The 25,339-nt window shown below is 37.5% G+C and overlaps 1 protein-coding gene across 7 annotated transcripts in view; it reads right to left on the reverse strand.

Annotated features, from left to right (window-relative positions):
- tle3a (TLE family member 3, transcriptional corepressor a) overlaps positions 1 to 5,742 on the reverse strand; it is a 45,550-nt gene extending 39,808 nt beyond the window's left edge. For all 7 annotated transcript variants that reach the window (XM_028448873.1, XM_028448871.1, XM_028448872.1 and 4 more), the window contains exons 1-5: positions 5,416 to 5,742; positions 4,896 to 5,059; positions 3,642 to 3,742; positions 2,208 to 2,271; positions 81 to 125 (exon numbers count right to left, since the gene is read on the reverse strand). In XM_028448873.1, the coding sequence (XP_028304674.1) occupies positions 81 to 125; positions 2,208 to 2,271; positions 3,642 to 3,742; positions 4,896 to 4,919 (234 nt within the window). In that variant the 5' untranslated portion in view covers positions 4,920 to 5,059; positions 5,416 to 5,742. The remainder of the gene's footprint in view (positions 1 to 80; positions 126 to 2,207; positions 2,272 to 3,641; positions 3,743 to 4,895; positions 5,060 to 5,415) is intronic.
- Positions 5,743 to 25,339: the final 19,597 nt, after the last annotated feature.

Genomic DNA, 25,339 nt, shown 5'->3' on the forward strand with positions numbered 1-25,339 from the left:
TATCACTGATGCACATGCTTCCCCCTGACACAGTGGGAAACCAGTGAGCTGAGAAATGCAGGGAACATGTCGCTACGTACCTGTTTGTGCATCTCTATGTTCAGCCCGTAGGACATCTCGTAATACTGGAGAGAAAGAAAAGGTGAGGTGTTAGATATAGAGTCACTGAAGGCTTTTCTATTTATGTACAGATTGTTTCCATGTGATCACCACGCTGCTAATCAATGGAGTTGATCAATAACACCAAATCTCTAGTGTTGTATCTAGGCTGTGCCTGATTGGATACAGATATTAATACATCTGGTTTCACTCTACGTGCCATCAAAGCAAAACCAAAGACTCACCTGTTTAGGAGGGCGTTTACACATAGTTCTGTGGCACTTGCTGGAAATGTGATAATGGTCTGTTTTTAATTCTATATTATGCCATTTTTAAATTGTATTTTTATTGTGTACAGCGCTTTGGTCAACTTTGGTTGTTGTGAAGCGCTTTAGAAATAAAACTTGATTGAATGATTGACTCTCACATGGTTTAAAGCAGAGGTTTCCCACGTCAAAGCCTGTAGGCCAAAAGCATGGCTGTCAGAGCGTTTCATCAGGTTCACAGAGTAAAAATAACAGGCAAAGTGGTCATTGTTAAGCAAACCATATCAAGGTGGCTATGAGTGCATATCTGTGATATGTAACACGTATTTAGCACAACTAATAAGGACTAAATATGAATGTTTGGCACATTTAAATTTAGATGAAAACCAAAACATGAACAGAGCGGAGAGCAGTTATCTAAGAATGAAAAGAAAGAATTTAAAAATATGAGTTTTATCTGTATTTTTACATAGATTTATTGATGTGTATGTAAAAATCAATGTAATCGATCACTACACTAAATCTGAGTGAGGTGAATAAAAAGGCTGCAACAACAAATCGATAAAATCGACTATTAAAATTGGTAACGACTTTCACAATATCGCATATCGCCATTTTGGGAAAAAATATCGAGATATGAGTTTTGGTCCATATCGTCCAGCACTAATATGAGTATCGGCATCTGCCCCAAAATCCCAAAACGGTCTGGCTCTAGTCATCATTAAGATGAAAAGCTTACATTCACACTTCCTGTTGGAGACAAAGTTGATCAGCGAAGAATGACCAGACGGCAAATAAACCAATAAAGTGATAACTAGTTGTTTGCATAGAGAGCACAGAGACAAGAGGCTTGGATTTATTGATTAGCATCTTAAGCCCTTGAATCTCCACTATATGTCTGTTTACTTAACGTAAGGTGATTGGCCAACACTCCTGATATTTCCAGCGAGGTCAGTCTGTCTGGCTGAAACCTAATCCACCGAGCCCACAAGTGGCAGCCCAAGCTGAAATGGCTTTCCAGTCAGCGTCTATTTGATGAGGCCAATGCATTATTCAGTCCATTAGCTTCTTCGAAAATTACTCTCAAACAAGAGCCATTCTGTCTGAGATCAGAGCTCCATAGCCAAAGCGTAACCCGACACCCGGAGCTGGTTGTGGGATACTTCCCTACATGTTTACCTAACCTACACTTTATCAGACTGACATGTTTACCTCTAAAAACAGACGGCTTTAATTCCTGCCAGCTTGCATTAGTTTGAATTGTATTTTGTGTGTTTTCTTTTTAAACCAGAAACATTCCTTCTTGTGTTACATAATGTCTGAACTAATTTCTAGCATCAGGTCCGACTTTTTCTAAATCTGCTCTTGGAAATCAAAGTGGATAACTTTCTCAGGATATCACGTCAAAAATAAAGAGCGGCAAACAACCTCCATTTTGTTCGTCTCGGTGCATTTTTCCCACACACCGCCTTGGACCCCCAAACCTAATTTATGGCCATGTATATGTGTGAGCGTGGAGTCTCCTAGGAGAATAATCAGATCAGCACACACACACACACACACACAAACACACACACACAGAGGGCAGCGTTGGGAGTTCAGGAGCAGCTCTAATAATGAAGCCTGGAACACACTACACACTGGCTGTCAGGAAAACAACAAGCTCATCAAACCCTCCCCGGGGGCTTTCACACAGGCTCCTACCTGACACTCAACCCTCAACCCGCCCTAACCACCACTACAGGTGATCACTAAAGCACGTCTTACTCCACCCCAGCCACGTCTCTGACAAGCCTTGCAATTTTGAACCATAATTGCTCCCCCATTGTAACATAATCTTACCATGACATAGTGGCGCTGCATCTCCGTTTTCTCACTGGCCAGTTTGTCGTACTCCACCTTAAGACTGGAAGAGAAGAAAAGGTGTCATTCCTGAGTGTCTGTCATTTCAACAACTCACTCACTCACTCATGCATTATATAGGATAGATAGATAGATAGATAGATAGATAGATAGATAGATAGACATACCGATAGATAGATAGATAGATAGATACAGTAGATAGATAGATAGATAGATAGATAGATAGATAGATAGATAGATAGATAGATAGATAGATAGATAGACAGATAGATAGATAGATAGACAGATAGATAGATGGATAGATAGATAGATAGACAGACCGATAGATAGATAGATAGCTTTCTTTCAGATGAAAAAACATACAAACAAACAAAAAAACACCTGTATATGTATGTATATATTTCTGTGCATATGTGTCTTTTTTTTCCTCAGCCAAAGCTCACAAAGACACTTTACTTGAAATGTCCCAACGGGCCTATGCTATATATATATATATATATATTTGTATGTCCAACTCATATGGGAGCCCTGATGCACTGTATTTGTTGACTTGCAATATTTTGTTTATTTATTTTCCTTTTGTTTTGTTTTTTTTAACAGTTGAGTTTATTATCCTTATTGAGAGTTTGTATTTTTTTTAAATGTTCAATGAAAAAAATAAATATATATATGTCTATACAGTATATATCTATGGTCACACCCTGAACGGGCAGTGAAGGAGTTTTTGTAAATGTAAACAGGAGTTCCATGAATCAGTGATTGATTGCTCAATCTCGCGAACCAGAAGTGTGTCTCCTTGTAGTGCTATAGATACATTTATGTAAATATAGATAGTCTGCCCATGCATGTATATATTATATAAATATGTAAGTACATGTACTGTATGTATATATGTATGTACTTGTATAACCGGACACATATGTGTGTGTATATATACAGATGTATATATGTGAAATTATGCGCATAACCCTTTACCCTTTTATAACACCTATAACATAATTGTAAACTTTGTTCTACAAATATATAGTGAAACCATATTTTTATTTTGTTTTGCACAACACAAATGTAGCATTTTTTAAAAAAATATGTATTCATTTTGTGTGTACATTGTTCTATGTAAACAGGTTTTTAATATAAAGCTGTTTTGCTTTGTTTTATTTAGATCCCCATAAGTTACACTTCCTGTTTTGAAATGAATAGATAGATAAATATGTTGTACTCCACCTTTAGAATGATTTCAACAACTCATTCACTCACTCACTCATAACCGCAGGATAGCAGTGGACAGAAAAAAAAAACAGGTCTGTTTTCATTCCCGTTGAAGTCAACTACCAAATATTAGCCTTAACCTTTAGCATTCAAAGGAGAGTCAATGTTGACACTGTCACGCTTGGCTTGGCTGATAATCATTACCTGTGATACTGAGCTTGCAGGAACTGGAATTCGTCTTTAATCCTGTCGCAGGATTCAGCGACGGTGAATTTGAAGCCAGGTTGGCCAGGCTGGTGTGGAGCCTGAAAACAAGGTGTGACCAATAAGAATAAGAACAAATCACAACAGTTCAATTCAATCACATGTGGACAAAGATTGATCCATGACTGGCAGCACTGATAGCGAGAGGGCCAGAGGTGGCCAGTACAGTAACAAAGTACAAATACTTTGTTACTGTACTTAAGTTGTTTTTTTCTGGTATCTGTATTTATTTATTTTTTGGCGACTTTTTACGTTTGCTCCTTACTTTTCTAAACAAAAATCTGCACTTTCTACTCCTTACATTCTAAAAAAATGAGCTCGTTACTTTCAAGACCTTCGAAGATGACGTTATGACGTAAAAAGACGCAAACATTTTCAAGCTTTTAAAAACGTTAAACACAAAGCTGCTCAGGGTTTCATTGAGCATTTGCACTTTGTTTTTCTTGACACATTTTATTTACAAATTGTATCTATAGTGAGTGCTAAACTCTCCAGGTGTTCAAAGGTAACAGATTTAACTTGTTTGTACCAGTTTTCTACAATTTCTTAAAAAATATTCAAAACATGGAATTTGCTGGTTTGGAACCCTGTCTTTATATTGAAGGGACATTTGTTTTGTACTTAAGTACATTTAGTAGCATGTAGCCAACTGTTTCACTTTTACTCGTGTAAGACAGCAACTTCAATACTTTCACTTTTACCAGAGTCATTTTTTATTCACGTATCGATACTTTTACTTGAGTATTGAAAATTAATACTTTTGGCACCTTTGGAGAGGACCAGAGTGATTCTAGCATCATAGATGAAATGAAAGCATTGCCACACAGGAGGAGGGTCTGCATTCACACCACCTAATACCACCACATGAATATACTGTACGCTCACACAGAATATGAAATCTGATTTAAAAAAAATGAATTAAGACCACTACTACCACCACCACCTGTCCTCACTCACACTCTGTCTGTGTGCATGAGTAAACATCTCCAGGCATCCAAAGCATCTGCATCAATTTACCACTTAAGTGCATATTCCATTGTTGCATACAAATGCATTGTAACAAAATACATATAGGCGTTTGATTTGATGACCTGCGTTAGGCGGAAAACGCTTCACAGCTTCACGGGGACACGTTTGTGGAGCTTTATCAGTCCAGTCAGGGATCAACATGCGCACAGAGAAGGTGCGTCTTACCGGATGTCGGCCTTGTGGATACATCTTGAAATGTATCCTTTGTTTATGGCTCCAGTGTGTGAGAGGCTCCTTTGGCAAAATGGTAGAAATGTTCCTCACGGCCGCAGCAGACAGGGGTGGAGGGAGGGGGTGGGGGTGGGGAGGGGAGGGGGTTTTGGAAAAGCCTGTAGTGTTAGAGAGAATGACGCGGTTTAAAAACACATCCACAAACACACACATTACACTTCATTAGTGGTCAGAAGCTGGATGGAACGGGCCGTGTGCTCCCGTCTCCCCGGTGACCTTATACTCAGTCACTACTCAATATTTGAATTAATAACAAAAAAAAAGGCCATCGTTCTAATTAAAAAAAGCACAATAATCTCGCAGTATATCCGATGATAAAGTGTGTATAGAAAAATAAAAGCGTCTGACACCCAGGCCACAGCAACAGCAGCAGCTGACTCCCTCCTCTCCGGTGCGCCCCCGGTGCGCTCCGAGCCCGGTGCGCGTTAACCCCGCATATTCCTAGGATACGTACCCGTGCGTAACGTCCCAGGCGACTTCAGCAAAAAAAAACTGAAATTAACGTAACTCCTGCGGTTATAATCCTTCGAAGGCAAGCATCCCTCCTCGCTGTGTATTACTTCCTAGTGCGCACCAGCCAAACCCGAACACCGGGTGGAGGGAAATTCGGTTAAAACTACTTTTCTCTTCAACCTCCGAGGAAATGCGCGCCTTCTGCGGTCGGTTAATCCCCAAAAATCAAGAGAAAATGGCACAAACGAGCCTCCAAAATGTGTGTTCCGACTGGCGGAGGCTGGATATTGTTGAACAGAGGCAGAGCTGCGTCTCCACAGTCCGGTTGCCACACACACAGCGGCTCTGGCTCCAGCCAATCACAGCAGGGCACCCTCAGCAGCCAATAGGAGCGAGGTGGTCCCCACGTGGGGGCAAGTTGAACATGACGTCATCCCCAGTGGGTCCTCGAGGCATCACCCGTCCGTCCTACCGACAATAATAATAGACGTCTGTCCCACCGTGTGCAGCAGCAGCGACAATAATAATAATAATAATAATAATAATAATAATACCAGACGTTAACGTTAATGTTTGTCCATCTATGAGCTCAGAGTGTTGGTGTGAGAGGAAATACACGAGGAAAAGAGTATGAATGTACATGCACTGGTGCACGTTTGGGAGCGTGTTTTGCACAACGCCGCCTATATCAGCGGAGGAGGGGGAGGGGGAGGGGGATAGTGATTGCCTTTGTGTGATATGAACAGCCATGTCTGCTCTCTCTCTCTCTCTTTTCCCCTCTCTCTCTCTCTCTCTCTCTCCCCACGTGGATTCCTCTGCAGCTTTAAGGCCTCTCGTCCAATCAGGGCCCTGCGCGCTTCCTCCCCGGCCTCCCATTGGTCCGCTGCTGCGGGGGCTGTCACTCACGCAGCCCGGGTTGTCAATCAATACCACGCGGGGTCAAGCGCTGACAAATGCCGGTGCTGTGTCGGTGCTGCTGTGTGTGTGTGTGTGCGCGTGCGTGTGTGTGTGTGCATGGAGGAATGGCTGCTTAATTAGCTCCGAATGGCTTTTCTCTGCAGTTCAAACAATCCGTTACCAACACCACGTGGTAACGAGAACCCACATTAAACAAAGGAAGAAAAGGAAGCATTGCAAAGAGTTGTAACATTATTATAACCTGTGGTGGTGCCTTATATAAGATAGAGATATAGATAGATACTAAGTTTATGTATATATGTGCCCATGCATGTATATACATATGTAATCGATATTGATCCGATACAGTATCAGTGTGACTCATACACAATTCTATTGCTTGTTTTTTAGTATGAAATGTTCTAAAAGGCTTTATCAAGTGATATCACGCAAACAGAAAACAATAGTCAACAATAGTACGCATGAGGAAAAACTGAATCCTTTATAATTAACCAATGAGTTACATTCATTTTAACATTAATCATAAGAATATTTTATAATTGAATAAAATAAATGAATGAGAAGACCCTGAACTTAAATAAATCCTATGAAAACAATATACAGTATATTATCAGAGACATTATATGCAGGCTAATATAATCCCATACTTGTTTTGTTTTGGGGTTTTTTGCTGATACTGAACTGATATCGATATTGTATTAACATTATTACCTGTTATGTAGTATGAACGCAAAGGTAGGATCCTGTTTAACTGCATGTTCAGCATATAGCGAGAAACGGATCGAGAAAATTACATCAAAGCTTTGTGAACAGAACATTTATTATGTCCGCATATTTAGACCAGGTTTGTCAACCTCATTTTAGTTCAGGAGCCAAATATGGACCATTTTAATCCCAATTGGGCCACAGATTCTATGTGGGAAATCAGTCCCTGTTGGATCTTTACTTAAAAAATCTTGATTTTGTAACCAAATGTGTAATTTAGAGGAATTTTGTGGAATTTGCAAGATTTGTGGCAAAATTAAGAGTTCTTTCCACAATTTGCAATTAAAGATGACTTTATTCATGGGAAATAAACAAAAAAAAACTGCAGGTCCCTAAAAATATTGTAGAATTTCATTAAATTGGTGAATTTGCGATATCTACAGCTGAATTATTTGGTAATTTACACAATAATTCATGTGTTTTCTGTAATTTTTACTGTCTCCTGTGGGCCAAATTGGATGTTGTAATGGGACGGATTTGGCCCCCGGGCACATGGGATTTAGATCAACATCAAAAAAGTGTGATGGGTTACTGATTTGTTATTTTTCCTCATCAAAAGTAATATGTTGTGCCCCATCTGCAATATAGCAACGCTATAGCAACATTAGCATCCTACAATTACTGTAGCGTACGCTGATGGTCCTGCAGGACATTTGACCTTCTTTAACTGCACATACGTTATCAGACCACAAACACACACGTTTCTCTGCTGGAAAAAGGAGCGAGCAGATGTTTTCACACATGAAAGCATATTTATCATCTAACTCATTGGTTATATTTACAGCACAGAAAAAGCTGCTAGGAGATAAAGCTGATAAAGAAACACATGAGGGGTTAATGCGTACAATTTGACTTTTAATACTTTATAATTAGATTAAAGTGTACTTGTCTCGACTATATTTGCTCACTTTTTAGTTCAAGGAACACCACAAACATATACACTCCTGCTTCCCATGTGTTTATGTTGACATAAATTACAAAGTGTGTGTCATTTTTACATGATAATCAAAACCGGATGCATGAAAACGCTTTTTAATTAATCATAATATCACCTGCTTTTTCAATAGTAGCTTTAATATATATTTTTATTTTCAAATTGAAAGTGCTTTGGATATTTGACACAAAAAAAACCCAAAACAAAACAAAAAAAAACCACCAGCTGCCAACTCCCACAAAGTGCATTAAACATAAAGGCATATTCCACTGTAAACCCGGACGTTCAAAGTAATTAAATAGATGAAGTAGTTCATACTCAAAGTTATAGAAAAAGTTCTACTAACATAATTATGTCAAGTTAGTGTAACATGTTCTTCCTTTTTGAGTAACTTTAAAGCTGATATGTGGAGTTTCTGAGAAACGTCTCGATGTCCCGCCCTAAACAACTCCACTTCCTCCCCCTGCCTCTGCCAATCTACCAGAAGTCACGCCTCTACTTTTCTGCACATGCATCCCGGAACATAACAAGGTCGCATCGGGTCATTTTGATATAGGTCTATGGGTCAGGTAAGAGCCTAAATCATATTTACCTGTTTGCTGTTGTGACGCACGGCCTTGTTTCCATGCACAGTTCCACATTCACTTTGATTGACAGTCTCAAAAACAGGAAGTCGAAGCCTATTGGCTGGGCGCACTCGACAATCGTTTCCATTTGTATAGGGGTATAATGTATATGAATGACCACCGGCAGTAGACCAGAGTAAAAGACTAGCTATAGGGATTTTTTCACGTGTCAAAAGAATCATACATAAACATAGATTTCTCAGAAACTCCAGATATCAGCTTTAAACTAATCATTTTTGAGTAGATAGAATTTTTTTTATGAGTAAGCATAACTTAAAAACACAACTTAAGTACAACTTAATAGAATGAAGTAATTACATGCTAAGTATGATAAAGTCCTACTGTTTCAAATAGGGATTATTTAAAAATAAACTGAACTCTTATAGCACATTAATTTAACTGTTATCAAAAAGTACAAGTAGCCGGTCATCAAATCTTTTAGGTTCTGGAAAATTTTGACTTTTAAGTTGATCAACTTAAAAAAAATTGAGGCAATCGAATTATTTAATTTTTTCTGAGTTCTGGTAACTTATTCGGGTTTACAATGTACTGTATGTTAACAGCAAAAAAAAAGTCAAAAATCTCATTTTAAAGGTGATGCATATATTACCATCAATATCTAGAAGATATAAAACAATGCACATGTTGGGGATGTGCCCATGTGTTAAGCTTATAATGGGCATATCGTAAAAACACTTTAAGTGAATGACATGTGTCTGGTTTTTCGAGAACCTTTTCAAAATGAATCAAGTGCTAAAGCAGCCCTGCCTTGTCTCACTGTGGTTGAAGCAGAGGCTTGTGGGGAATGCTGAGGTCATTGTGTCACGCTAAGGCCGAAGATTGGCCGCCAATCGTCGTCTCACTTGTCATTCTTGTCAGCCACCTTGAGGATGTGGGATAACTGTGTTATTTCCAAACGTATGAGAGCTGCAGTCTGTGAGAAACTCAAGCACACACAAGAGCTGGCGGTCTAATCTCAGCCAGACACCCCCTCGTGCTTTTCAATAGAGTGCTCGGATTAAAGGGAACAAAAGCCTAAGGCCAAACCCACAGGGAGAGGGGGCCACGGAGACCCCCACACTGTTTATTTACACGGAAACCTCAGCCTGACTAAAACTCCCACCCTCAGGCATTACATACAGGCCTGTTTGCAGAGGGGGCTCTAATTCTTGACAGAGCAGGGGTTGCTAAGTCCAGCTGCTTTGAAATGACGAGCGACTCACTTTCCACATAGTTCACATTTAGCCACTGAGCAAATATTTTGCTTCTTTCACTGAACAATTTCCTCGGGGTCATAGTGTTTAAAGGTGGCACTTACTCTGCCTGCATTTCTAAGGAAACGTAGGTGATAATACAGTTAAATACGTTTACATGAAAGCTTTAATTCCCCTTCAATTCAGATTAAAAGTAAAATCCTTTTTAACCTTTGAAGCATCTTGGGTGGGTGTTTTTATTTGTTTGCCTCTCAATATTCCAGTAATTTTTATGGTTAGTTGTATGTAATTTTCCCACTACAGTTTTTACATTTTTATTTACTTATTTCCAAATTCCTGTGGATTGGAAGTGTATAGAAAAGGAGATACTGTATATTATGCATCATACTGACACTTAGTAACCTCGTGACCAAATTTGCCCCATTGACTCCCATTGTAACCGCACATATTTATCATGTACTGTAATCATGATATATGTTTTTAAATTAATACCAAATAGATCAAAGTCTCTACCTTCAAAATAAAGGAAAGATAAGTTTTTGGTGTAATGAGCCCCTACCAACCAGAGACCATTGCATTAACTCTTAGGTACATTCAGAGTGTATTTTTTTTCCTTAAAATGTCCTTGTGTCAAAAATAATGCATTAAATTACGTTTCGTCATCAATTAATGACACGGTCAAGGCTGTAATATTTTCAACAAAAATATGTCACTTTGGCCCTCATTCGTTTTTTGGAAATACTGCATATTTAGTGTTTTTCCTGCTGAAAAAAATAGAGGTTCTCATGGTAAAAAGTCAATACAAAATTTGAAAATTATAATACGTAAATTTTATATTCCAGTCATTTTTAAGGCTAGTTGTATGAAATTTTGCCACTATTGTTTTTACATTTTTATTTGCTTAATTCCAAAGTCCTGTGTATTGGAAGTGTATAGAAAAGGAGATATATTGTGCATCATACTGACACTAAGTAACCTCAAGACCAAATTTGCCCCACTGTAACCACATATTTTTCATATACTGTAATTATGGCATATCATAATGTTTTTTCAATTAATACCAAATAGAGCCAAGCCTCTACCTTCAAAATAAAAAAAAACACATGTTTTAGGTGTTTTAGGTTTTAGCTGGGGCGGATGAATACATTTCACCAGCCAATCAGGATTGGCGTAATAAGTCAGGGTGCGGAGGCGTATATCCCATAGTGAGACATCAAAACAAATGTTATGAAAGAGAACAGTTTTACACATTATAAACAACATACACTTGGCTTTGTCACGTCCATGTTTAAAATCAGAATCTACAGAAACCTGTTGCAGGACTGATATTTCAGTTTCTTTAAAAAATAACTTAATAAACAGTATGATTTATTCCTACTGTTTATATAAATTACAGATAACCTTACAGTTCGGTAATGCACATTGCTTTGAGTCCGCTCTAGCACTTAGGTTATGTTATGATTCAAATAGAAAAATATAAATAGAAAAAAATTATATAAAAAAATAAAGGATACAGATATATTCATATTCACAGGTGGGGCAAGAAGATATATTTACATATTTACACACAGTACAATGCCCTGATTTATGCAATTACAACTTATTAGAATATTTTATTCAGGGTTAGTATTAGGCTTAAGGTAATTGGAGGGTCACCGGTTCAAATCCCTCCCGGGCCATCACTTGGGGATCTTGAGCAAGTCCATTAACCCCAATCCAACTGCTTCCCAGTGTGCCTGCAATGGCAGCTCACTGCTACCCCTTGGGGAAAATGGGGAAAATGCAAAGAAGAATTTCACTACGGTGATGAATAAAGTATACAATATTATTATTATTATTATTATAAATCCCATTGTCATACATTGGTTTGCAATACGTTCCAAGCAATTTGACCCAAATTTGTGCCATGCAGCACATAAATAAAATGGGTCACAGAGCACAAAAATATCATTCCCTGCAGCACAAAAAATATGAGGAAATTGTGTGGCCACACGATAAATTACATCAAGTCATTTTCATGACGATCCCATGTGACTGGGTTGATGTGTTATTTGGCTTCAGCCTCCTTTGATGTGAACCATGGAGTCTGAAATTCTGCCAACAAGCTCCCTTTTGTTTTAAAATCCTCTTTTCTGCTTCTACAATCATCTGCTATGATGAAGTCGTTTGACGTATTTATATTTATCACCATCAGATAAATTATGATGATAGTGCAGCTCGGCTCAGCGCACACTGTAGTCTCTTTGTTTCATGCAATGGGTGCATGTGTTTTGGGTGGATATCCTCCCGCTGCGTGTCAATGACATGGCGGTGATATACAGAGTGCACTTGTTTGTGAACTCAAGGTATGTGAGTCTGCTTATCTTTACACAAACAGCATGCCAGCACCCTGAAGTGGAAGTCACGCTGATACAAACCAATGCCATTTTCTGCCTCATGAACAGGACAACAAGCCTGCCCATAGAGAGAAACGGCCGAGTCATTATTTACTGTAACTGCAAGTCATGCTAACGTTCCAAATGTATAATCTGCAAAAACATGCAATTCCTCATTGACCACGGTTATGTTTTTTTTAATTCGGAATTCATTATTCAGAATTAAATTATTCTGATTCATGTTTACATGGAAATAGTCATTCTGAATTGAGGTTTACATGGAAACACGGTTATTCACCTTTAATCAATTGGACCCCAGTAAAACTAGCGGTGTTCAGTGGCACGGCTAATGGGGATCCTGCTAAATAAACAAATATACACACAGTTCTGTATATAAGTGGTTCAAACCTTTTTCTTAAACTTTGGTTGAATCATGAGTACCTGTTTTGTTAGCATAATGGATGCAATGATTAATCGTAAGGCAGTTGAAAATCGATTCATAGGTATCACGGTTCACATAGATTCTCTGAAAATTGAATCACAGTACTTTTTTAAACAGCAGAGGGTGCTATATATTTATCCTTCTCCTGTCCAAATGCTGAGGCGGCTGGCAGAATCTGCTACTTCTTTCTTTCTGGCCGCCTACTACTCTTAAACATGTTCATAAATGATTCCTTACTCCTTCAGCACCCGAAGAATATCTGTAATATTACGTGAATATCTGTAAAAGTCAGGTTTTTCTATTAGCTCTGTCTGCTAGCGCATAGCATCTCTTCTTCACTGCTGAAATAACTGCATGCCAACCGACCACTGGGTTACCAGCGCCCTCTGCTGGTCCAAACAAATATCTGACGTAAATGCAGTGAAATGACTCCAATTGTTAAGGCACAAAATACATTTTCAGTCACACTTTTAAAAAGAAAAAGAACTATTATGCAGTTTTGCATTGTTTACTATAGAATCAGATTTTAAATTAATAGGCTTCTTCTTCATTTGTATTATTCCTTTATTTTTTTCATTCAAGATTTATTTTTAGTTAAATTGCATTGTTTTGAATAGTTTATCAAGGGATTCTTTTGACAATGAAAAATATAACGAAATAGTACAGTATTTTCTAGTTTCCCCCCCCCCAAAAAAAATAAAGGAATATTTTTCAGTCATCATTTGTCTACAGTCCCATTTTGTAAAATAAATCGTGAGAGAATCGTATCGTGCACCCAGTATTGTGAATCGAATCTTATCGGGAGTTGAGTGAATCATTACATCCCTAGTTAGCATGCTTCCTGAACCCTCTCCTGTGTCAAGAACAGTGACAAGATTTTCAACGACAGGTTATTTGTCTTTTTGTACCTTTATGTGTCACACCAAAAAGTCAAACCACATACTATCTGTGGATATAACGTGACATTAGCTGTAGACAGCTTACATTTGTCAGGATACTAAACGTATGTTCAAATGGCCTCGCAGGAAATTCCTTGCTGCAATAATTTGTGTTTTCTTAACAAACAGCAGATTGTTGTGCAGATGCATCCAATTACTCGCTGCTGACAATCCGTTCCTGGATGGGCTCCATAATTCAGGAAGCGTACACTGGGAAAAGACCCGACATCAAACTGATCAGAGGATGGACTGAGGAGACCTCGTGCTGCACAACAAAGATCTTGTTTCTCTAATCCAAGCTCGCTAAGGCTAATGTGATTAAAATGATTCTTTGGGAATAAATACAGTTATGGTTCATGATTACATTCACATGGTATGGGAATGACTTCACATGACTGCCTTAAAGGAAAATGTGTTGTCAAGGTCACAACCCTTTCTGGAAAGAAATGTCATGTGTGCACAGTCTGGGAATTATTTAGTGAAATGTTGTGAGGGGGAACATTATCCTTTTTATTTGGATCCAATGAAAAATTCTCTGGATGTTTATCTGAATAAAAACTGTTTGACTTTTTACTTTTGTTCCAGAATGTTATTGAAATGATTATTTAAACGTTATTATTTAATAAATAAGATAGATTTTTGATCATTTGTCAGTGAATGCATAGTATGCAGAGCCAGTCTGTCTCCTCGTTGGAGAATCAGGGTTTCGGGTGTTGGCTGAGAATTTTTGTGCAGAGTTTGCAGGTTCTCCTGGAGTGCAGCAGCTGTTTGTTCTGCTTCATAGATAGATTTCAGGTCATTTTGTTTGGGCAGGATGGACAAATTGTTCTTCAATAAGGTTCATACTGTATGAATGTATTAATACTGCTTTTATTTTTTTTAATCCCTTTCCAATTATAAAACATCAGACATTGGAGTAGACATGCAGTGATAATATTGCATGAGTCTCTAAGAATATCTTAATTATTTCACATGGTTACACGTTGGAGAAGATGGAATATCACAGCTATGCCATCACTGTTAGCTGTAGCAGTTTTTGTGAATTTATGAATATATGTCTGTATTAGAAAGACATCCAAAAAGAATATTTAATGAGATTTTATGACAATGAAAGCTATTGAATCAGTTCATTGAACTACGGTGCTGAAAAAAAACGAGTCTATCATTTGAAAAACTAAACCCAAGCAGCTCATTTTCCCTATTCGTGGGTGAACAATATTGGTGAATTCTGCTTTTCTACACGTTGACATTGCTATGATTGATTATTCGCCACATGCGGATATTTCTATGGTAACGTCTTGGCCACATTCTTCTTAAAAGCTCGAAAGTCAAAAGAAGCTGTAACAAAGCACTTGCACAAGGCTGGATTTATCTCCTCATAATGGTAAGCAGAGTGATTTAACTCGCACCAGAAATACAACCTGATCTGAAAATTCTTTTCACTGGGACACTTCAGTCATCAAGTATTAGTTTGACCACTGAGAAACAGTTCTTATTCCCTGGCACAGAGTGATATAGCTCCACTTCTTCACCTCAAATTGCTTCCACAAGTGCTCCCATACCTGCTGACTGACACATGCTCACTGAAAATCATTACTTTACAAGCAGACGGCCTCGCTGTCTGCTCTGGAGGGAGGCTTGATTCTATTATTAAGTTTAAAAAAAGTAAGTCAGACAGGGGTTATAGAGAGACAAGAAGGAGTACTGAGTGAGAAGAGAAGAAGAGTAGAGAGATGAGGAAGTTATCAGAGATGGAGGGCATATAAGGCTCATGTCTGCCTCTGACAGCAGATCACAGAGATGTTCCAGCTGGAACTCCTGCTCATAGTAGTGAAGCAGCAGGATGAGCTCGACTGCACCATTACAGCACACATCATCTTTTTATACATCTCTGTGTACATCACATTACAGTCGCTGTTGGAGGGAAACGAGGAAACGACTCGTCCATGTAGGAAGTGGAGGGAAGGATTCATTAAGCTTGAACACAGTTTCAAGATTGGTTTGGTTCATTTTTCCTATGGAAATGTTTAACTAAACAAAAAACACACCGGATTGAAAACAAGAGCCAAATTGTGTGCAAATTGAACAAAAAAGAGCGTGCCGATCACTGGAGCTCTGCTAGCCTCAGCGAGCACCTCAATGCTAAACATGTAGCAGCTATCATTTCACGGATCGGATCCTTTCAACGCATTTGCGAAATGCATCTCCATCCGGTTAGCCTATTTTACGGCAGTTTGTGTATCATTTAAAAGATTAAAAAGAATTATTTAAAAAGAATTAGAAATGTATGTTTTCAGTGAATGGTAGAGGTTGTGGGCGGGGCAAGAAGCGCTGCTACAGACAGCATCATCTGACCCAACTTATCTACTATGTAGAAAGACTATGTCAAACTAAATTCATCAGCTTCATCAGTTGCTTTGTTTATTTCATGATATCCACAGATATTCTAACTATGTTATACTGTTCACTTTCCACTTCTCTGGAATGTTCTGTACTAAGTCCAGTTTTAATTTTAATACAAAAACACATTTGTTTCATAAACGTTAAAATAAATCCTGTAAAGTATGAATATAGCTTAGTTAAATGTCAGTTAGTACTTTGTGAACAATGCAATCATAATATTCTTTATTCATAATACACATTATGTTAGCACTCAGTGATGAAAAATAATAAACCCTATTTAGTTGTTTAAGCTCATTTATTGTTTTCATTGATTCCGTCTTATGCCAAAATCCATTTAAATTGGAAAAACGTTGCTTCTCATGTCAAATATTGTTAGGCCATTAATTTAGATTAATCGTAGTTGAAATAAAACAATGCATTTTCAAAAAGCAGATGAGGAGAAAGAAAGGAACCAATAAGGAGGAGTTATTTTACTCAAGTTGCTAATGCACTGGAGAGTCCTTCCTCCAAATGACACAAAATAGTTTAAGAATTACGAGGACACAGGCCTAGAGAGGAAAACGAGACCAAACCAACAAATTAATGCTCGTCCTATGAGAGGCTAAGCCTTTTTTCTAAATGAAGATAGAAATTGACTTCCTTATTAAATCTAATTATTAGCTTGTGCCCTCCAAAAGTCTTGTGAATCGCCTGCAGCAACCAGGCTATTAGCATAAACACCACCACTGGCAAGCTTAAAACAAATGGTATATTTAGTCAGTGTTAATGGGATTAAAGAGTGATTCACGAGCAGCTCCACTCACACTGAGCCTCACATCTTCATTACGGATTCCCCGGCTTTCCCCTCTGCACACTTTTTGTTTCTCTTTGCTTCCTCTTCTGACTTTCTTTGAAGATTGTCTTCCATCTTAACCCCAAAATTCCAGACAATCATCAATAATTAAGGATTACTCTGATCTAAAAAGCTGGGCTCTTAGTAGCTGAATTAGAGTTTTCCATCTGTGCAGCAGAGAACAAACAAAAGAAAATAATCTGTGTACCCTTCGTTCTTTGGTTACTCTGTTTTAAAACCAAATCAAAATAATAAATAAATGGTGTGGTTATTTTTGTTTTACTGACTTAAAACCAAAACAGAAATACAGAAAAATCAAAAACAGATAGGGTTTTTCTGTTTGAAATTTAAATCTTCTGTTTGTGATAATTGGATATTTACGGGAAACTAGGACGAGAGCTTTTAATCTGACCACACAGAGGGACCCACAGGCGGACTTTTTCTCTGCTGTGTTTGATAAAAATGATTTTGTAGCATGTTGTTCACCTCACACCGATGGCAAAGAGGTGCAATTTGTGTCGATGACATTTTGTTAAAGAGTTATTGATGCTGGAAGTCTGCCAACTTTACGGAACAGTGTTACGGTTCAAAGAGTATCCAAATAAACTGGTGACTGACTATCGACTGTGAGGCTTGTGGTGTGGAACTATAGATGTTAGAACTTTTTTGACACTTTTGCAAAAACAATTACAGATATTTTGAGGGCAGTAAAAATATTTATGTTGCACGTTATAATACCTTGAGCCACTAACGGCAGCTGTCAACACAAGAAACAAGGAACACCAGTATGTGTATGCTTTACGTAACATTAGTTTTTTTAAAATTCTGTATTAATAACGTTTCAATTCCCCAGTTCATCAGTAATGTGACTAATGCATTGCTCCTTTATCTGTCCTCCCCCGTTTGTGGGTCCTCTCTGTGTTGTGAGCGTCAAACATGAAGCTTTTGTCCATAGTTTTATAAGTTTTAATATCCAAATATCGCACAAACAGAACAAGATTTCATTTTAAAACATAAAAACGCTGCTTGTCTGGTTTTTGATTTTTCTGCATTTCTGTTCATGGTTTTAAGTCAGTAAAACAAAATAACCACGCTGTTTATTTGTTATTTTGATTTGGTTTAAAAACGGAATAACCAAAGAACGAAGGGTACACAGATTGAAAAGATTCCTCATGAAAAGCACTGATAAGGCACATATTCACCCTTGGCTTTTTTGATCAGGCAGGTTTCAGAGCTGCAAAAGAACAAGCTGCACCAGTCGGTGGTCAAACCTTATCGCGCTGAATCCAGCACAGGCCTGGCAGACAAATAGACTTAGGCTGGAGGATAATCAAGCAAGTAAATGACACCTTCACGCAATGTACACATACAGTATATATCTCTAGAAAACATAGGAAGTCAGGAAACGTCATCCTCTGCAGTGTTAAAAAACACCTGCTGTAAGATGAGACAGGGTTTACTGATACTGTGGAACGTCTCCACTGATGTCAGTGATTTTAAAAGTGAGTATAGGGCACCTGTTGACTCCCAATTTATTTTACTAAATGAATTAACTAAAACCATGATAAAGCTGTTATTAAGTCAGTGATTCTCAACATGTGGCTCTTCATGTCTTAATTTTATTTATAATTCACCCTAAAAAAAAACCTTAAAAGGGGGAAACTTTTTAACCCTTTTTTATCTTTTTCTTTGGCCATTTTTCAACTTCTTTTGTCTCATTTTCCAAAAAATCTGACACTTTTATGCTTTTTGCGAATAATATATTTTTTTTTCCTAATTTTTGCAAGTTCTTGAACCATTTTTTGCCACTTTTCATCCAAATAAGCTACCTTTCGCCCAATAATTAACACTTGTTTCCTTTTTCCCTACATTTTGCCTCTTTTTGTTCCACATTTTGCCATTTTTCACTATAGTTTGCCACATTTTGCCATTTTTCACTATAGTTTGCCACATTTTGCTCATTTAAGTTACATTTTGCCATTACATACCACCTGTTTTCTCTTTTTTGTCAATTTTTTTGCCACTCTTGACTGCTTTGGGGCCATTTAGTCACTTTTCATGCTTTTCGTGCCACTTTTGGACTCTTTTTTGCCACCTGTTTCTCATTTTTGCTACTCATCACTGTTAACTCTTTGTTTACCTTCTCGGAAAGTCGACTTTGTCAAATGTCTGGCTGTGATTGGCTGATCACCATTCAATCAATCTCACTGGACCAATACCTTTTCAACCCATGAGTGAGATGCACCTGTATGATGTGGAAGACCCTCCCCAATCTTCAGTCTGACAAAATCTAAATGAATCTAAATGCAAAGCAATTAAATAAAGATCTATGAATGTCATCATAATAATAACAACATTAAAAGGCTTTTCATTTCTATGATTAAATCAATAGAAAATTGTTTTTAATGTGGATTCACCATCCATTTAAAAGTCTGATTGACTCCAATTAGTTGTATTATGATTTAAACTCAATTGGTATCAAACATTACATTCACAGTTTGGATAATAACTGCCAAATATGACTCCCATTAAAATCACAGCTGCTGCTTCCTTTTCCAGTTTTAGTCAATCACGAGCCAAAAGGCTCCAATCTGGTTCATAGAAACGGTTTTTCAATCACTTTTACTAATATCATCATAAGGGCTCACAGTATGTGTCGCCCTCTGGGTACCCCGCCACAAAGTTTTTCTATTTTCATGTTTAAATAAATTAATTAATGTAAAACTATAGAAAAATAGTTAACTTGTTCAAAGTTATCATTGAAAAATAAATTTCAATTTGTTTTATTTTAATTTAAGATCAGTTATGTGACTGTGTTGAATCAAACCCATATTGATCCATTCAATACTATATGTTTGAAGGCCAATAATTAATTTGGGGGCTTTGAGTACATGTTTAAAACCATGTATGGTCAACTGTTGGAGGATTGAACAGATTATAATATATATTAGAACATACAGTATATATTAGAATATGTAAAGCGCTTTGAGACTGCTTCAGTGTGGGGATAAAGCGCTATATAAATCAAGTCCATTTACCATTTACAATATGGCTTTGTTGACATTATACAGCATTGCAATTATATAAAATAAATCATAGCTATTATAACACATGCGCACACACAAAAAAAGGTGACAATATATTACAATTTTTCATTTTCTATTTACACATACAAGTAAAAATTTGACACAGAACAGGCAACATTTACAATGTATGCAGTGTTTAAAATTAGGGTTAGAAAAAAACACTTTCTAAACCATTTAAAATTTGACACGTGACAATAATTTTTAAGTCTAATGCTAAGAAATGTCTGGGTCTCCTCTTCTGTCCTCACATACCGCGTCATGTTTTCTCGGAGAGAAGTGATCATGTGACCAGGTACGTCACGTTCTGTGACGTGTAATTGCAAAAAAAGTGTTTCCATAGCGCTTTTGCGACACATTTCAATATCAAAACATCTGAAATACCTCCTCATGACAGAATCAAAACTTATTAGCGATATTTAAGTGTTTTTTTTTTTAGAAATTCAGGTGTTTCCATTTCCAGTTTTGATTGTCCTATTTAGATTTTGCGCCTTTTTGAAGCGAGAAGAAGCTGTGAGTGTGAGACTTTATTGACCAAAAACACAGATGGCAACAGGTCAAACAGGGGATGTGCGTGCTAATATGATATGATATGATGGATAACGTTTGATTGCTTTATTCCCTGTTTTTTTCTTCTTCTGGTGATCTTTTTGGGCTGTGTTTATGACCATCTATGTCAGCTGTGTAGCCCATATATCAGGTGCAATGTACTGTATGCAATATATTTCCATAATAAAGGGAAATACCAAATATTATAGTGCAACACAATATATTACAACAACATGCATTAGTATTAGTTGTCGATGATTGTTTGTGGCTGATTGTGTGTGGCTGATTGTGTGTTTTTATTCTGGTTGTTGGGGCCTCCATACACTTATTGAGCCTTCATGAAAGTGTGATTTAAAGGCTGGGAAGCATCTAGAACGTATGAACTGGGCTAAGAAACGCACACACAGCTTGAAAAATGGAAGAATGAAGAAATGAACCAACACTAATCGATTTGGCACAAAGAAACTGATTGATGACCTGCAGGTTCCCATTCATCTCATCTGTAGGAGCCTCATTAGGAGGGGAGATATATGTGTGTGTGTGGAGAGAGAGAGAGAGAGAGAGAGAGAGAGAGGAATAAAAGAGATAAGGCAGATTCATAATGAGCTGTGTTTATGTGCAGCGTTGCTTGGCTTGTTGACAATGGTTAATGAAGTTACAGTGTTGGGGGGCAGAGTGTATGAGTGTATACTGGCACTAATTACACGTGCTGTCATTAGCCGCGTTGGAAAGAGGAGGCACTGCAGTAGGAGGGGGCGGAGCCTACAATGCTGACTCATCACAGCAGGAGCTACAGACGCCTAAAAGGCAACGACCAAACACAAGTTCACAGAAAAGGCTGAAAACACAAAGTTGTGACGTTATGAACACATACTAATAACATATTAGTCATACTAACATACTACTCATACTAAGTCTGACGTCAAAATCAGTATGTAGTGCATTCACATTAGATCAGGGCCGGCTTTACGTCATTCGATGCCCTAGGCAAGAGTGGACTTTGTCGCACGCTAAATAAATATATAAAAACAACCACAAATTAGAATTATACACTAGAATACAATATAACACCTAAAGTATAGTTCAAATGTCCTTAGGGAAGAACAATAACAATTGTGGAAAATCCAAAAGCAATGCAAATATATAAAATATGAAAGTTTTAGTGCAAGGACATTTCTACTTTCCTGTTTGGTTTTACTAGTTAGTAATAAAAATATTAAAACCAAAACACACGATGTGCAAATAACACAATAGAATTATATAGAATACAACATTGCATCTGGATAATTGTAAATGATATACATTCATTTATTTGGATAATAGGTCACATTGCAGGCAACAGCCTTGCTAATGTTAAACTTATATATATGTTATAAATTAGCGTTTCTAACTTTTTCACCTCCCATGCATATATATTATCTTCTTTTTATGATGCTCTTATCTTCTCTCCCTCTCTCTCTAAATATATGTGATTAAGAGAAGACATGCACAGGGATTGTAAAGGGTGTGTTTCACATTTATTATGCCTTTTTAAATTATTACTTCTTTGGGGGGGGTTAACTCTTTTGTAAATATCACTCTTGTTTTGAAGCTAACAGGAAGTATTTTCAGTAGCACAATGGAGGTGACGTAAGTTTTATGGATCAAATGAGCACATGTTAATATTCTACTTGGTCACTTTCTCACTTAAAATGTTTTCCGAACTTTCAAAGATGGAGAATCAACAGAGATATTTAGCCTCAGTGTGTTTTTTGTCGTTGTAGGTTCCAAATGCATCTTGGGAAAAGTATACTTCAGTGGGAACGCTCATCATCCTACTCATATTTATAGTATATAGTAGACCGTAAGAACTCCTTGAGTTTGTAGTGTATACTAGTATGGAGTGTGAGTACATGTATGAATATGTAATCTAAAGTTTCATATTTTTGACTATACCTGTTCACCAAAGGCATCAGAAATGGGCCAGAAAGTTCACATCAGAGCTGTTAAATGTGACAGGGTTGTTGGCGGAGTCTTAGAAACTATCCATCAACTGGAACTTTTACAACCAACAATCTTTATAGTATACAGATAATAATTTAGATCACTAGTGTGCAGTCTCCACAGTCAAAAGAGCACTTTTGGGATGTGATTATGGGGTGCCGAAGTTACGCATGCTAAAATAAACCACAACTTTTTGCATTAACATTTAGAGTTAGATTTAACATTTAAATTTAACATTTAGATTTAGATTTAACATTTAGATTTAGATTTAACATTTAGATTTAGATTAAACATTTAGATTTAGATTTAACATTTAGAATGTATGAATATTTTCTATTTCTCGTTATATAGTATACTTTCAGGGATTACAGACATTTAGTTGTGCTGTTTCTGTTTAAAGAAAGTAAAATGTCATCTATCCAAGCATCTTTCTATTCTGTTCCTCCTGAGAGGATGATTATGAGAAAAATGTATTTAAAAAAGTGAACACCAAGCAAAAACATGATGTGCCCCTGGGAACCAGACCCAAAAAGTTATGCGCACCCCTGATTATTAGTCGATTACCTTAGGCCTCGGCACAGCATATCGTTTTTCTTTTTTGTAAACAAACATAACAACCTTAACGTGCTAGTATAAACTTCCACCTAAGTGGCAAGAAGGGGTATTTGACTATTCCTCAAAGTTGAGGGCATTGAAAGCACTTTTCGCTGAATAAATACAGTGTGAAATGCTATCAAATAAATATTCATTCACTCAGTAAAATGAACTTTTTACATCACATCACCATTCATTGTAAATCCCTTTTTAGTAGTTTGGTTGTGCTTTTCTTCATTAATTTAGATGTTTGTTCTTTAGCTGTGTTTCCATTACCCTTGGAAATACTTAAAATCTAAATAGTGCAATAAAAACTGGTCATGAAAACACCTGAATTTTGAAAAAACAAATATTGCTAAAAAGTTTTTCAGACGTTTCGATATTGAAATGTGTCGCAAAAGCGCGATGGAAACACTTTCTTCGCAAATACACATCACAGAACGAGACGTACTTGGTCACATGACCACTTCTCTCTGACTAAACATGACGCGGTACGTGTGGACAGTAGAGCTACAACTAACGATCATTTTCATAATCGATTAATCGGTCAATCAATGAGTCAGATTTTTTTTTTTAAACAGTTTTTCTATAAAGCACATTTAAACCCTGCTTAAGCTGAAATAAAACACACAAACACCTGTGGTGAACGCACACACAAACACTGCGAGCACACACAAACACTCGTGCGTCTGCAGGTGAATCACACGGCTCAGTGTCACAGCCAGTGACATAAATCGCACGACGCAACAAATCGATAATGAAATTCATTGCCAACGCTTTTAATAGTTGATTTTCATTGATTCACATTTCTTAGCATTATACATTAATATTATTACTGCCACATTAAACATGAAACAACAAAGGAATACAGAGTGTTATAAGGAGGTTTGGAACGTCCGTCTTCCTGCGGCAAAGTCTCGCGGGATGAGATTCCACGAAGTTACGAGGCTCCAAAACAACCTTCAGTGGAAACACGTTCAAAGCGCAATTATGCTTTGTCGACATTTAGAAACATCACTTTCATTTTGCGAACATGTGTAATGGAAACCCAGCTTTTGGTTTATTTGTCTCTTTTTTCCTTCCTTCCTTCTTTTCGACCTCGATTGCTCCATCCATCAGTTTATTTATTTATTTATTTAGACAGTGTGATCCTGTTTGATTGAAATGTCAAAACAATACATTAGTATTAAACAGCAGATGGAGGACATGCATTACCATAAGTCAACCCACAGTAGGAGTTTCTGGTGAAGAAGCCACAGCTTTGACATCTGGAAATGGCTCCGTCACCACCGAGCGGTTAGAAAGCAGGAGAGACTCGATTAAGTGTGACAGAGTCAGAGCAGAGCGCGCTGTGTGCCATCTTAACCACAGCTTCATGGCAGCCTGTAATCCAGCTCACCAACAAAGCCACTGCTGTTGGCCGCCTGCACAGAGCCGGCCTCGCTGACTGTTTGTTTACGCAGCGCACACTCACTCATTACATGTGGGAAGCCTATCAAAAATAAAATAAGACTTTTCATGTTTGAGGGCTGCCGTTACGGCTCTTGTGTGATGTTTTTCCTCCACACTGGCCCTTTGCTTTGAGGTCAGGAAGCCGCTTAACCCCAGGCTGAGGAGCCTGCTGATTGGCTGGCCTAGTGCAGTATTTTGGAAATGTGGCGGTAGTGTGGGTGCCTCAGGCTAAGGTACGACCATTTCCTGAAATGGCTACGACGATGTGAGTACAACAGCCGACACATCATTATAACGCCTCCTTGGGCCAGAAATGTGCTCATCATCTAACTTATCATGTCCTCATTGCTTTTCCTCATGTTCCTACAATTCTCACCAAAGGCAGATTTACTAACTGAGTACAGACAATTACAATTACATTCCAAATTACTAAAATTCAATTACAATTAATCACAATTATTGAGCCTGAAATAAATATTAAGTTAACTTTTCTGTTGTCTTAGCTTTCTGTTAGCATCTCTAATGCTAACGGGTCCTAAATCAGCTGTAAAATACACTAAAAACAAATATCTATCATCTTATATATTTCCTATCTATTGGTTACCATGTTAGGCTTCCTAATCAATGAAAATATAGGTTTGAATATTACCTTGACCTATAGCCAGTATACCCCTCGATTTAACTTAATTTAATTTAATTAATTTCAATGTTTTTTGAATGGTAAAATGTGGAAAAGCCTGATGTGAAACATATTTTAATAATTGTTAACTACATGTGTATAACTGTACATAGAACTCTAACAGGGTTTCCATAGTTT

This window comes from Gouania willdenowi, chromosome 6, assembly GCF_900634775.1.
Source record: "Gouania willdenowi chromosome 6, fGouWil2.1, whole genome shotgun sequence".
NCBI lineage: Eukaryota > Metazoa > Chordata > Actinopteri > Blenniiformes > Gobiesocidae > Gouania > Gouania willdenowi.